This window comes from Scyliorhinus torazame, chromosome 16 (genome assembly GCF_047496885.1).
Source record: "Scyliorhinus torazame isolate Kashiwa2021f chromosome 16, sScyTor2.1, whole genome shotgun sequence".
Classification (NCBI taxonomy): Eukaryota; Metazoa; Chordata; class Chondrichthyes; order Carcharhiniformes; family Scyliorhinidae; genus Scyliorhinus; species Scyliorhinus torazame.
In genome coordinates, this window is record NC_092722.1 from 46,609,740 (window position 1) to 46,625,021 (window position 15,282).

The 15,282-nt window shown below is 51.1% G+C and overlaps 1 protein-coding gene across 2 annotated transcripts in view; it reads right to left on the reverse strand.

The window, feature by feature from the left end:
* Positions 1 to 1,011: 1,011 nt before the first annotated feature.
* Positions 1,012 to 15,282, reverse strand: part of c16h1orf50 (chromosome 16 C1orf50 homolog) — a 56,348-nt gene continuing 42,077 nt past the window's right edge. For both annotated transcript variants that reach the window (XM_072478439.1, XM_072478438.1), the window contains 2 exons: positions 5,391 to 5,522; positions 1,012 to 4,046 (listed from right to left, as the gene is read on the reverse strand). In XM_072478439.1, the coding sequence (XP_072334540.1) occupies positions 3,753 to 4,046; positions 5,391 to 5,522 (426 nt within the window). In that variant the 3' untranslated portion in view covers positions 1,012 to 3,752. The remainder of the gene's footprint in view (positions 4,047 to 5,390; positions 5,523 to 15,282) is intronic.

The following is a 15,282-nucleotide window of genomic DNA, read 5'->3' on the forward strand; positions in this document are numbered from 1 at the left end:
GCAGTTCGAGGAGATAACTCATCACCACCTTTTCAAAGGGAATTAGAGATGCGCAACTTATACTCCATGAACAGATATGAAAAAAGGATGATCAGACCCACTCAGTTCAGGGTGGTTAAGGGGCGGGATTCTCTGGTCGCCGAAATCGGGTTCGGCGATCAGCCAGGGAATCAATGTCTGCGCCGAAATCGGGGTGACGGCACTTTCGCGATGTTCCGCCCCTCCTCCAAAGTGGCGTACTCTAGGAATACATCGCACGCCGTATCGACAGCCTCAGGATGTTGCCTGAGGCCCTCCACCCGATGCTCCGCCCCCGACCGGCCGACTTCCCGCCAGTGTAGGTGTCTCATGCTATTATTTGTCGGAAACTCGGCGTGGCGGCTGCGAACTGAGTCCAGCGCCACCACAGTCGGAGGAGAGCCTATCCGCGGGCATGGGGGACCTTGGCGGGTGAGGGGGGCCATGTTGGGGGGTGGTCCAAGGGTCGCGGGCCAGCCAAAGAGGGGGCACTATTTGGCAGGCCAGGTTCACGCACGGCCGGCGCCATGTTGCACAGCACGGCCGCTGCAGGTCGCCGCCGTGCGCATGCGGCCATGGACCTGGCAATTCTCCGGCCATGTCGGCAGCTGCAGCCGGGTGCTCTACACTGCCTGCCTGCTAGCCCCCAGCCAAACGGAGGATTGGGGGCCATTTTGCACCGAACTTTCAGTCGTAAAACGCCATCATGGGACACAGCCTGAAAATCGGAGAATCCAGCCCAGAGTTTCTTCTGCTCTGTCCAGTCGGAATGCGTTTCTGATTGCCATTTTAGAGGTGAATTGGGGCAGATTCTGCACCAATGTTCATTTGGACCTGGTTTGAAACTTCCCAAACACATTTTACATCGCATCTAACCCCGCCCTTCTTAGGAAAACCAGCCAAACTGCAGCTGCCGGGCTGTTGTCTCTGATTTCACTCGCACCACTTTCACGTGGAACAGTTTTTTAACAGAACATCCGCCTCTTTCGGTACTGGTTTTCAACAATCATTATTTATTTTTGTTGTCATGAGAATTTCAATCAAATAAACCGAAGGTTGCATGAAACATGAACCACGATGGGCGCTTCATACAACACCCAGCACTAGAAATACAGAGATTGTCCTTGCAGATCTGGGAGAGAGTGAAAGAATGTTGATTTGAACAATCGGCGATTGCAGATTTTTCTCACATTTTGAGAGCAATTTAGCTACAAAGAGTAGAAGTGTCAATCTCTGCACAGAACCTCAGGAGCAATCTCACAGAATCATAGGCACGGAGACAGGCCCTTCGGCCAAACTGGTCCATGCCAACCAAAAAGCCTAGCTAAGGGGCTGGTTTAGCACAGTGGGCTAAACAGCTGGCTTGCAATGCAGAACAATGCCAGCATGCGCGAGTTCAATTCCCGTGCCGGCCTCCCTGAACAGGTGCCGGAATGTGGCAACTAGGGACTTTTCACATTAACTTCATTGAAGCCTACTTGTGACAATAAGTGATTATTATTATGGGCAGCACGGTAGCATTGTGGATAGCACAATTGCTTCACAGCTCCAGGGTCCCAGGTTCGATTCTGGCTTGGGTCACTGTCTGTGCGGAGTTTGCACATCCTCCCTGTGTGCGTGGGTTTTCTCCGGGTGCTCCGGTTTCCTCCCACAGTCCAAAGATGTGCAGGTTAGGTGGATTGGTCATGATAAATTGCCCTTAGTGTCCACAATTGCCCTTAGTGTTGGGTGGGGTTACTGGGTTATGGGGATAGGGTGGAGGTGTTGACCTTGGGTAGGGTGCTCTTTCCAAGAGCCGGTGCAAACTCGATGGGCCGAATGGCCTCCTTCTGCACTGTAAATTCTATGATTCTAAGCAACCCCATTTGCCTAGAAATTCCATGCTCTTATCAAAATGAGGGCGGATAGAGTTTTGATAGGTAAAGCTGTTAAAAGTTGTAGAAACAAGGAGTATAGATGTGATTAAGATACAGATCATGCACAATCTGATTGTATGGCGGAACAGGCTCAAGAGGCTGAATGGCCTCTTCCTGTTCCTACGTCCCTGTGAAGGGATGAATTGAGGGCATCATGCAGCATTAAAATTCATTTGGATTAAGCCAGTGTTTCCCAAACTGTGGGTTGTGACCCCCAGTGACGTATCGAAATGAGATTTTGGGGTCACGAACCCCAAGGCAGCAGTGGCTGACGTATAGCTCGGACTGACTTTTAAAAAAATTTAGAGTACCCAATTCTGTTCTTTTCAAATTAAGGGGCAATTTAGCATGGCCAATTCACCTACCCTGCACTTCTTTTTGGGTTGTGCGATGACACGGGTAGAATGTGCAAACTCCACACGGACAGTGACCCGGGACCGGGATCAAACCCGTGTCCTCGTTGCGTGAGGCAGCAGTGCTAACCACTGTGCCACTTAATTCAGACTGACTTCTGACAGCTGCAGGAGTCTTTTGAATTGTTGCATTATTGTTGCTGTTGGTAGGTGTGGCCTAATGGACTGCTATCTCAGGCCCAATTGCTGTTGCAAAAAAAAAACGTAGGTGCCTGATTTGTTTTGAAGAAACCTCACCATTTCATCAACTTTCCCTGTGCTGAACTCCTGCTCCCCCATGCCCCCGGTCAAAGAATAAATCCACCGCCCCCACTCCCGTCACCATTAAAACTGCTGAACAACTCCTTATATGTTTACTCTCCAAAGTCCGAGGCATTAAAATGGGGTCAAGCTGGGAACAAGTTTGGGAAGCACTGGCCTGGTAGATTGGTGTTGATACATGGGCATGTCAGGGTATATACCCTGAGATTATTTCCACTGGTTGGGGAACCAGGGGCACAGTCTCAGAATAAGAAGCTGATCTCACCCAGAATTGAGATGAGGAGAAATGTCTTCGATCAAAGGGTTGTGAATTTTTGGAGTACCCCAGCGAGTTGTCGACGCTCAGACACCGAATATATTTAAGGCTGAGATACGATAGATTTTCAGTCTCTGAGGGAGTCGAGGGATGTGGGTGGGAACATGGGAGTTGAGGCTGAAGATCAATATTGAATATTGGGGCAGGCTCGATGGGGCCCAAATTCCTTATGCTCTTATTGAATAAATCTAGTTACAAATGGTGACATCCTTGAAATAAGCAAATCATGATCCAATCACTATTCAAAGAGCTGGTAAATGCATTATAACTCGAGGATTACTTAGATCAATTTGCTGAATTTTCTCCCTGTCTCTGCGATTCCTAGATAATTGCAAATGTGAGGGCTGATTGAAAATGAAATGAAATGAAAATCGCTTATTGTCACAAGTAGGCTTCAAATGAAGTTACTGTGAAAAGCCCCTAGTCGCCACATTCCGGCGCCTGTTCGGGGAGGCTGGTACGGGAATTGAACTGTGCTGCTGGCCTGCCTTGGTCTGCTTTAAAAGCCAGCGATTTAGCCCAGTGTGCTAAACCAGCCTCCTTGATTGGCAACAAGTGGGAAAATTAAACTTTCCCTCTTTAGCCTAGTGTTTGCTGTTGTTGATGTTAATTTTCATTGTGTCCTTTCACTATTCCCCAGTGTGTCATTTTATGCAGGCGTGGCCCAATCTAAAATAAGTATAAAACTGTCTACCATCTGAGGTAAACACAAGGGAAGTCGCCTGAACACATCAAAGTGTCTGTCTGCTGTTAGCACACACAATCATGTGTCACAAATGATAGACGGGAACCACAAACTGCAAAGGATCACGAGCAGGAAACAAACTTTTAAATTGACCCTGTGTGACCATCAGGAAACGTGGTATTTTCTGAAATCGGAGCCTCCTTTTCAGGACAGGTGGAATGTTCCAGAGTGTTCTTGCTGGCAGGTAATATCATGGGGTCGAGTCCCCGGAAGTTGGGCGCTGTGCTCTGTGGCAGTGTCTGCTGTTGGGTCAGGAGTTTGTCAATGAGGCTGATTTCTGAATCTCGTCTCTCAATATCCTGGTACGGTGTCCATGACATGTCATGCTGCAGCTTGTACGCACCCAGGAAGTCATGCGGGCAGCTTTGCCCCCAGTCCTAATATGAATAGTGAAAAACAACAGACTCAGTTTAAAAAAAAAAGAAAGATTTGAATATAGCAACCTTTGCAATCTCAGGTCACTCCAAAGCACTGTGCAGCTAGTACTTTTAAAGTGTGTTGTTGTGGTAATGTATGGCAATGTAGCCACCAATTTGCATTAGAAAGGTCGCATAAACAGCAATTATGATAATGACCAAATGATCAGTTTTGAAGAAGAGTCATAATGACTCAAAACGTTAACTCTGTTTCTCTCTCCACAGATGCTGTCAGACCTGCTGAGTATTTCCAGCTTTTGCTATTTCAATATCTGTTTTAGTGATGTTGGTTGATGGATAAATATTGGCAACGACACCACGGCCTGAACTTTTCGTATCCCTACTGACTCCGACAGGCCTGTTGTCTTTTTACGGTCTAATGACCATTGATTGGCAGCAGACAGGACTTCCGTTCTCACTTGGAAGGAAGCCTCACCTTGGGAGAGCTGCCAGCTGATTAGATTGGCCGATAGCTCTCCAGGCCCTCCAGGCATAATGTTGAAGTGGCCGGAAGAGGCACTGCAACACCGTACCTGAGACTAAGTGTCGGGACATGGTGGCCAGGTAAGTAGCAGGGGTCTTGGGGAAGGGAGGGTACGGGGAACCTGTGGGGGTTTGTGAGATGGTGATTGGGCTATTAGGGGACAGGGGTAGGAAAGTCCAGAGATGTCTAGTCCTTGATGGGAGGGTGCGGCCAGCAGAAGGGGGATTCTGATGGAGGCGCCCTCCACACCATACAAGATCGAGGATTGAATATTTTTCTGTTTTCCACCCTGAATTATCCAGCGCCCACCAGCCGGAAAATTGAGGCTGGAATGGAAAAGACTCTTAAGTGGCCACTTAAGGGCCTTAATAGGGGCGAGGGGAGCTTTGCATCCAAGGCCCTGCCCGCCCCAATGTAAATTCACATCCGGGGCAGACGGGATCCCAAAACCCGCCGGGAGGAAGCATAAAATTCAGGCCCAAGGATAATTCCCGTTCTTCACATGTTACAATGGAATCTTTTATGTCCACTTGAGGGAGCAGACGGGGCTTCGATTTAACATTTTGTTTGAAAGATGGCACTTTGAACACTTTCAATCCTGTACTAAAGAGGCAGCTCAAGACTCTGGAGTGGGAATCGAATCCACAGACGTCTGACAAGAGAGCTACAGACAGCCGCAGCTGGGATTCCGCCTAGCTTGCATGGTTCAGTGAACAAACCAAGTTCCTGATCTTTCCCAAACTGCACAGCACTGCGGCTGCAATTAAACGGGAACTCCTTTCAACTTATTGAGGACTTGGAAATATTGAAATCCTACTGACCTTTGGGGAAAGGATGGAAAAGTATTTCTGCCCAGAGTCCCGTCTGTACATAAAATACACAGTGCCAGGCTTCTTCACAATATTACATGCAACGTGATGGAGATCTGCGTCTCTCTTGGCATCTTCCAGGACCTGAACAGAACATGTGGAGAAATTACTTACACAGAATCACATCATGAAGGAGCAGCACTATGCAGAACGATGGCATCAACATTAGGGGCCGGGGGAATCCCTGGGAAAAACTTGTTTCATGTTAAAAGTTAATGTCAATGGACTTCCGGGTACGGCTATGCGGAGCTGAGCCACACGATTCGGCAGCTCCCACTACCACGCACCTTCGGGCTCGCTAGAAGAGCCCCAACTGAACTTTTTTCGATACTAACCCGTGGGGAAGGTAAGAGGGAGGTCCCCCTCCAACTTTTATGAAACGGACTCAAAGCGTAACGGCCACAAAAGTGGCATTGGAGCAACGGGAAAAACCGGGGAAAAAAGCCAAAATGGTGGCGGCCAGAGACAAAGTGGAGCTGCAGGAGTTTATTAAGCACTGCTTCGAGGAGCAGCGCGAGGAGATGCGTAAGGAAATGCTGGCGCCTATGCTTTAGGCAATCGAAGGACTAAGGATCACCCAGAAGGCCCACGAGGTTCAGATCCAGGATGTACAAAAAAGAGTTGGTCAGAACGAGGACGAGATCTCGGGCCTGGTGGTGAGAGTGGAGCAGAACGAGGCGCTACACAGGAGGTGGGCGGGAAGACTCGACCTGGAGAACAGGTCGAGGAGAAAGAATCTGCGGACCCTGGGTCTCCCTGAAGGAGCTGGGGGCCGATGCCGGGGCATACGCGAGCACGATGCTCGGGGCGATGATGGGCAAGGAGGCCGCTGAAGTTGGACGGGGCCCACCGGGTGCTGGCGAGGAGGCCCCGGGCAAATGAGCCGCCAAGGGCTATGGTGTGAGGTTCCACCGGTTCACGGCTCGAGGGTGGGTCCTGAAATGGACCAAGAAGGAGCGGAGCAGTAAGTGGGACAATGCAGAGATCCGAATATACCTGGACTGGAGCACGGAGGTTGCAAAGCGGAGAGCGGGTTTCAACCGGGCCAAAGCGGTGTTGCACCGGAAAGAAGTGAAATTCGGAATGCTGCAGCCAGCGCGACTGTGGGTCACATACAAGGGCCAACACTACTACTTTGAAACGCCTGAAGAGGCATGGACATTTCTACAAACCAAAAAGTTGGACTCTAACTGAGGGTTTGTGAGGGTGGGGGGGATATTTGAGGTTTGATGTGTGATGGTTGTTGTATATAGGGGGTCAATCACAGTCACGCGCAGGAAATGTTACATGGGCTAGGGGAGAGAGACAAGGCCGCGACAGGAGCTGCGCCAGAGGGGGTGGAGCGGGCTTTGGAAAGCGCGGGATTTTTTGTTTTTCCCGCGTGCGGGAAGAAAGGTGGGAGGGGGAACTCCCACACGGGGAGGTCAATGGGATAGCGGGGGTAGCCGGGGTCAGCAGGTGTCAGCTGACTTACGGGAGTGACATGGGGGGAGCAAAAAAGCTAGACAGGGGTCTAGCAGGGGGGGAGGGAACGGGGTGGGGTGGGGGAAAGGGTTGCTGCTGCACTGGCCGAAAAGAAATGGGACATAGAAGTCTGGGGGACTGGAGGGTGAGGGAGGCGTGGACACGGGACTGGCCCAGAAAAGGAGATGGCTAGTCGGCAGGGGGGTGGGGGGGTTGGTGGTGGTGAGAGCCCCTCCAATCCGGCTGATAACGTGGAACGTGAGGGGGCTGAATGGGCCGGTGAAGAGGGCTCGAGTGTTCGCGCACTTAAAGGGACTGAAGGTGGATGTGGCCATGCTCCAAGAGACTCACCTGAAGGTGGCGGACCAGGTCAGGTTAAGAAAGGGATGGGTAGGACAGGTGTTCCACTCGGGACTGGACGCGAAGAATAGAGGGGTGGCAATATTAGTGGGAAAGCGGGGGTTTCATTTGAGGCCAAGACTATTGAGGTGGACAATGGAGAGCGATATGTAATGGTGAGCGGTAGGCTGCAAGGGACGTGGGTAGTGTTGGTAAACGTATACGCCCCGAACTGGGATGATGCAGGATTCATGAAGCGCATGTTGGGGCGCATTCCGGACCTGGAGAAAGGAGGCCTGATAATGGGAGGGGACTTCAATTCAGTGTTGGATCCAGCACTGGACCGCTCCAAATCAAGGACTGGAAAGAGGCCGGCGGCGGCCAAGGTACTTAGGGGGTTTATGGATCAGATGGGGGGAGTGTACCCATGGCGGTTTGCAAGGCCGCAGGCCAGGGAATTTTCTTTCTTTTCCCATGTACACAAAGCCTACTCCCGGATAGATTTTTTTGTTCTGGGCAGGGCGCTCATCCCGAGGGTGGAGGGGATGGAGTATTCCGCCATAGCCGTTTCGGACCATGCTCCGCACGGGGTGGAACTGGAGCTGGGAGAGGAGAGGGACCAACGCCCGCTGTGGCGGCTGGATGTGGGACTGCTGGCGGACGAGGTGGTGTGTGGGAAGGTGAGGGGGTGTATCGAAAGGTACTTGGAGGCCAACGACAACGGGGAGGTGCGGGTAGGGGTGGTATGGGAGGCGTTGAAGGCGGTGGTCAGGGGAGAGCTAATCTCCATTAGGGCTCACAGGGAGAAGACAGAGGGCATGGAAAGGGGGAGGTTAGTGGGGGAGATTTTGAGAGTGGACAGGAGATACGCAGAGGCCCCGGAGGAAAGATTACTTGGGGAAAGACGACGGCTCCAGACGGAGTTTGACCTGTTGACCACAGGGAAGGTGGAGACACAGTGGAGGAAAGCGCACGGGGCGACCTATGAGTATGGGGAAAAGGCTAGTCGGATGCTGGCACACTAGCTCCGTAAAAGGATGGCAGCGAGGGAAATAGGGGGAGTCAAGTATGGAAGGGGAGCCACGGTTCGGAGTGCGCCGAAAATAAACAAGGTATTTAAGGCCTTCTATGAAGAGCTGTACAGATCTCAGCCCCCAGCGGGGTAAGAGGTTATGAGACGATTCCTAGACCAACTGAGATTCCCGAGGGTGGAGGAGCAAGAGGTGGCTGGTCTGGGGGCACCAATTGGGTTGGAGGAGCTGAGCAAGGGTTTGGGGAGCATGCAGGCGGGGAAGGCCCCGGGACCAGACGGGTTCCCGGTGGAGTTCTACAGGAAGTACGTAGACCTGTTGCCCCCGCTACTAGTGAGGACCTTTAATGCGGCAAGAGAGGAGGGGAGCCTACCTCCGACAATGTCGGAAGCGACAATTTCTTTGATCCTAAAGAGGGACAAGGACCCACTGCAATGTGGATCGTACAGGCCGATCTCGCTCCTTAATGTGGATGCAAAGTTGCTGGCAAAAGTGCTGGCCACGAGGATCGAGGACTGTGTCCCGGGGGTGATTCACGAGGACCAGACAGGATTTGTAAAGGGTAGGCAGCTAAACACCAATGTGCGGCGGCTCTTAAACGTGATAATGATGCCATTGGTGGAGGGAGAAGCGGAGATAGTGGCAGCTATGGACGCAGAGAAGGCCTTCGACTGAGTAGAGTGGGAGTACCTCTGGGAGGTGTTGCGTAGGTTTGGGTTCGGGGGAGGGTTTATCAGTTGGGTTAAGCTCTTTACAGAGCCCCGATGGCGAGTGTAGTGACGAACCGGCGGAGGTCGGAGTACTTTAGACTGTACCGAGGGACGAGGCAGGGGTGCCCCCTGTCCCCTCTGTTGTTCGCATTGGCGATTGAACCATTGGCCATGTCATTGAGGGAGTCTAATAAATGGAGGGGGGTGGTCCGAGGGGGAGAAGAGGATCGGGTGTCGCTGTATGCGGATGACCTGTTCCTGTACGTGGCAGATCCAATGAAGGGGATGGTGGAGGTCATGCAGACTCTGAGGGAGTTTGGGGAGTTTTTGGGCTATAAGCTCAATGTAGGGAAGAGTGAGCTCTTTGTATTACAGGTGGGGGACCAAGAAAGAGGGATAGGGGACCTACCGCTGAGGAGGACGGAGGGGAGCTTTCGGTATCTGGGGATCCAGATAGCCAGGAGTTGGGGGGGCCCTACATAAACTGAATCTGACGAGGTTGGTGGAGCAAATGGAGGAGGATTTTAAAAGATGGGACATGCTACCGCTCTCGCTGGCGGATAGAGTGCAATCGGTCAAAATGGTGGTCCTTCTGAGGTTTTTGTTTGTGTTTCAGTGCCTTCCCATCGTGATCACTAAGGCCTTTTTTAAGAGAGTAGGCAGGAGTATTGTGGGGTTTGTGTGGGCGAATAAGACCCCGAGGGTAAGGAGAGGGTTCCTGGAACGCAGTAGGGACCGAGGAGGGTTGGCACTGCCAAACCTGGGGAGCTACTACTGGGCAGCAAATGTGTCGATGATCTGCAAGTGGGTTATGGAGGGAGAGGGGGCGGCATGGAAGAGGATGGAGATGGCGTCCTGCAAAGGAACGAGCCTGGGGGCGTTGGTGACGGCACCGCTGCCGCTCTCGCCGACAAAGTATACCACGAGCCCAGTGGTGGCGGCAACGCTAAGGATCTGGGGCCAGTGGAGACGGCACAGGGGTGCAATGGGAGCATCGGTGTGGTCCCCGATCAGGGGTAACCATCGGTTTGTCCCGGGGAAGATGGACGGGGGGTTCCAGAGCTGGCATCGGGCGAGGATCAGAAGAATGGGGGACCTGTTCATTGACGGAACGTTTGCGAGCCTAGGGGCACTGGAGGAGAAGTTTGAGTTACCCCCGGGAAATGCCTTTAGATATATGCAGGTGAGGGCTTTTGTGAGGCGACAGGTGAGGGAATTCCCGTTGCTCCCGGCACAAGAAATTCAAGACAGGGTGATCTCGGGTGCGTGGGTCGGGGAGGGCAAGGTGTCACCAGGAGATGAAAGAAGAGGGGGAAGCGCTGGTAGAAGAGTTGAAGGGTAAATGGGAGGAGGAGCTGGGGGAGGAGATCGAGGAAGGTCTGTGGGCTGATGCCCTGGGTAGGGTTAATTCCTCCTCCTCGTGTGCCAGGCTCAGCCTGATACAATTTAAGGTGGTTCACAGAGCTCACTTGACGGGGGCGAGGTTGAGCAGGTTCTTTGGGGTAGAGGACAGATGTGGAAGGTGCTCAGGGAGCCCAGCGAACCATGTCCATATGTTTTGGTCATGCCCGGCACTGGAGGGGTTCTGGAGAGGAGTGGCGGAAGCAATATCTCAGGTGGTGAAAGTCCGGGTCAAGCCAAGCTGGGGACTAGCAATATTCGGAGTAGTGGACGAACCGGGAGTGCAGGAGGCGAAAGAGGCCGGTATTCTGGCCTTTGCATCCCTAGTAGCCCGGCGAAGGATCTTGCTAATGTGGAAGGAGGCGAAGCCCCCCAGCGTGGAGGCCTGGATAAACGATATGGCTGGGTTCATAAAGTTGGAGAGGATCAAGTTCGCCTTGAGAGGGTCTGCGCAGGGGTACTACAGGCGGTGGCAACCGTTCCTAGACTATCTCGCGGAGCGTTAGAGGAAGGTCGGTCAGCATCAACGTCAACCTGGGGGGGGAGGGGGGGACATCCGGGGGAGCTGCCTGGGGGGGGGTGGATGAGCAAGAGATAACATGAAGAGTCGGGGAAACTGGCACGTACTGGAGAGAGCCAGTGTACAAAGCTATGTAAATATACTATTTTGCCATGTATATATCTTGCTCCGCGCGATTTCTCTCTTTTTTTTGTTACGGTTGGGGGGGGGGGGGGGGGGTTATTGTTTGTAAGGGAGAAAAATTGTGTTAAAAACTTTAATAAATATATATTTTTTAAAAAAGTTGATGTCAATGAATCTGATAGGTTCAAATTTGACAAAGGGGATTGTGGTGGCTCAAGAAACACTCTGCAGGCTTTCTGTAATAACAAAGTTGCTTATTAACAAAAGGCAAAGGCTGGTATATTTACAGACACTTCTCCAAGCTCCATACTGACCGGACTCTGCACTAACTCGTTATTGGCTGGATTTTGAACTCTCCTGCGCGATTGGTTCTGAGCCGGTCACGTGGTCTACCAGGGTCGCCCCTTTGGGCCTTTGAAGAGGCCACGCTATCAGATCCCTATCCCCTTAAATCTCTCATTACATTTTACACAAAACTATGTACAGGCTCTATATACACGGCAAAAATCTTTAGGGGAGAGCATATTCACCAAAGAGTCAGTCAGTATGGGGACCGTCGAGTACCTCCCAGACCTCCGTAGTCCTCCCACAGGTTTAACAGCCTCTGAGGTAGTCGTGTTATCGGCGGCCGACGATAGTTCAGGACGCAGCATCTCCTCGGTAGGGGAACTGGCCTCACCGGCTTTCAATGGTACAGCTGGTGGGGTTAACTCAGGAGTTCTCAGCTCCCTCTGCTCAGGAACATTCACAGGAGTGTCGACAACACCAGTGGGACCCGCCCATTCTGAAATGGGGGTCATCCCTGCTCCCGACTCCTCAAATGGCCAATTTGCTTTTTGATAGTCCTTCCATTTACATTCACCACCTCTGACACGGGCCCAGACTGGGATACAGTCCGCCTGACTAACCACAGTGGGCTCGAGATGAAGTTTCGAACTAAGACCGTGTCCCTCACCTGGAATGATCTGTCACCCCTCTGCATAGCCCGCTGCCTTCTCTGGAAGGCCTGACCTCCTCCACCTTCCCTGCCAAGTTAAGGAACACTAAATCCAAACAAGTTCTGAGGTGGCAGTCCATCAGCAACTCGTCAGGCGTGTACCCTGTGGTGGTGTGAGGGGTCGAGTTGTACTATAACAGAAAATAAGAAAGCCAATGATGCAGTGGTTTGTCAGATTGTTTCCTCGTGGTCTTTTTGAAGGTCTGAATGGCTCTCTCAGCCAATCCATTGGACGCAGGGTGGAACTAGGCCATCCTGGTGTGGCGTATGTCATTAGCTAGAACAAAATCCTGGAACTTGTCCACTGTAAAAGGGGTGCTGTTGTCAGATACAATGGATCCGGCAGTCCATGAATAGCAAACACCCAGTATAAGGCGTTCACCGTATTTGCTGAGGTAATGGTCTCCATTTCCTATATAGATAGCCACTTGGAGTGGGCATCCACCAAAACCAAAAATATCCTGCCCAAGAAAGGGCCCAAGTAGTCCATGGATGACCTGGCCACACCCAGTTTTGGAGACTGGCCATTGCTGTACCATTTCTCCAATGGCTTTATCGATGGCTGACCACCACATGTAACATTTGTGTTTTCCCTGGGTGGGCAATGTGCAGTTCCTGTAAGAGAGGTCCCCTGGCTGATAGTGGAATGCCAACGCGCAAGCCCCACAGGATCACACCATCCTCACATGTCAGTTCAACCTGACAGGTTAAATAGGGCATCAGGTGGTCAGATTTCTCATAGTGCCACCCGGTCTGTATCATCCGCTTTAAGTTCAATAATATGGGATCCCACTGGGTCCAGTTTCAAACGTGGCCAGCCAACTCTGGCAATGTGTCCAAGAAATTCAAGGCCAATATGATCTCCCGGCGTACTGGTGTACGTAGAATGTTTTTCAGTAGGAGGAGTCAGCTCATTGTATCTGCAGTGCCAAGTCTGTGCTGGAAGGCATAGTTGTAGGCTGCCAGCAGCAAAGCCCAATGCTGCACCTGTCCAGAGGCTATTGGTGGTACTGGTTTGTCTTCTCTCAGAAGGCCCAATAGCGGCTTATGGTCGGTGATTATAATGATTCGCCATCTGTAAGCATATTGGTGGAATTTCTTCACACCATATGTGACTGCTGAACCCTCTTTCTCGATTTGAGCATAGTTTTGCTCCACTTCTGAAAGGATCCTCGAAGCAAAGGTGATGTGGTGCTCGGAACCATCCCTCATCCTGTACTCCCTATCCCATAAGGAGACGCAGCACATGAGAACAATCAGTTTCCCAGGTTCAAAGTGAATTAAAAGGTTCGGGGATTGCAAAGCTTGCTTCACCAAGCGAAAAGCTTCTTCTTGTGGCTCCCTCCATTGCACCTTTGATTTTTCTTTAGCAGCTCGTGTAATGGCGCCCATGTTCTCGATGATGCAAGTTTGGGAAGTGCACCCAAGGAAGCCTTGATTAAATGCTGCTGTGCACCTTGTAGATCAAGGATTCTCAACAGGTGGTCCTGCAAGAAGGCTTCATCGGGCCTGGCAAAACAGCATCTCTCAAGCAGAAAAACTTTTCACAATCTCATTATGTAATAAAACTTCAGCTGTGATACGTCTAGCATGCACTGGAAGCATGGTTCAGGAAATCACACACTCGCAGCATGGAGAAAAGCATAAAAAGACAGAGGGAAGGAGAAAGAGCTGTGACACTGCAGCCACTGCTGATGGTGGAGAGAAGAGATGCGGCCCCTCTCCTCCCTTAAATCTGATAGTGGCCGTTCACAGTGGGTTCTTTCCCTGGCAAGCCACACTCTCATGGCCGCTGGGTAAACAGAGCAACAGGCCAGTGGATTTTGGTGTCTCTTTTCTGGGGAAATAGGCCAAAGAAATTAAGCAAAGAGCATCGGGAAGTATTCAGTTGACTTCACCTTTTGCTCTTTCTGGCAGCTGAGCACTGGGTTTCTCCTGGCGGCATTTTACGGAGCCACATGTGGCATGGGTGGCAGAATGGACTGCCCATTCTCATTGCCACTGCCCTAGGAGCTCATGGTTCTCAGGGGGAGGGGTGGGGTAGTAGAATCCACATGGTATCACTCACATGAGGTACGGACAGCCGTAAAAGCCACTTTTTAAAGATATGAAGTACGCCATTTGCATTAAGAAGTGACCCTGGAACTTAGCTCCACATAGTGCATTATGACCCATCTGATATTCTATTATGGGATCTTGCCCTGTGTGACCTTGCGACTGACTTTTACCATGTAACAGAAAGCAGCGGCAAGTTTCACGTTAAGTAAGTCCAACAAAAATTATGGGCGGGATCTTCCAATCCCACAGGTGGCGCACCCCGCTACGGGTTTCCCGGCAGGGTGGGGTGGAATCCCATCAACATTGGCGAGACCAGAGGATCTGGCCACTGGCAGACCGCCTTCCGCTGCCAAGAAACATGGGAGGAGAGGCCAGAGCACCTCACCCAAATAATCAATACGTATGCTGAACTGCATAATAATTGCATTCCGTTTTGGGGGTCCATTTTTATCATACAGGAGAAGCAACAGGGTTGAGAACCCCTCCTGTAGATACACAATGCCATCACAGTTGTGGAGGAAATAGTTGTTTAAGGCTTACAGACATTAGGCCATTTTAACATACACAAAGAAAGCAGTTTGAGTAAGACTTTGGCAAGCCTGATATTCTATGACTTATAATGCAGAAATCAGCAGCTCATCCAGCAATTAAAGACCAACAGCAACATTCAACACAACTAGGTCTCCACGGGTGACTCTGGGGACAGAACAACAGCTTGCATTTACTTAATGCCTTCAATGCAATTAAATGTCCCAAGACACTTTACAGCATTGCAAAGCAGGTAAACATTCACACAGAACATAGAAACTTCAAAATAGGAGCAAGAGTAGATCATTTGGCCCTTTGAGCCTGCTCCACCCTTCAATATGAACATGGCTGATCCTCTATCTCAACAGCATATTCCCGTGCTCTCCCCATGCCTGTTGACACCTATAGAGATAGAAATCTAACTGCTTCCTTCATAAATGTATTCAGCGATTTGGCCTCCACAGCTTTCTGTGGTAAAGAATTCCACACGTTCACCATTTTCTGACTGAAGAAACTTCTCATCTCAGTCCTAAATGGCCTGCCCCATATCCTGAGACTGTGACCCCTTGTTCTAGACCCTCCCAGCCAGAGGACACAGCATCCCTGCATCCAGTCTGTCCAGCCCTGTCAGAACTTTATACATACAGGCCCAGTCGACCTAATCTCTCCACAT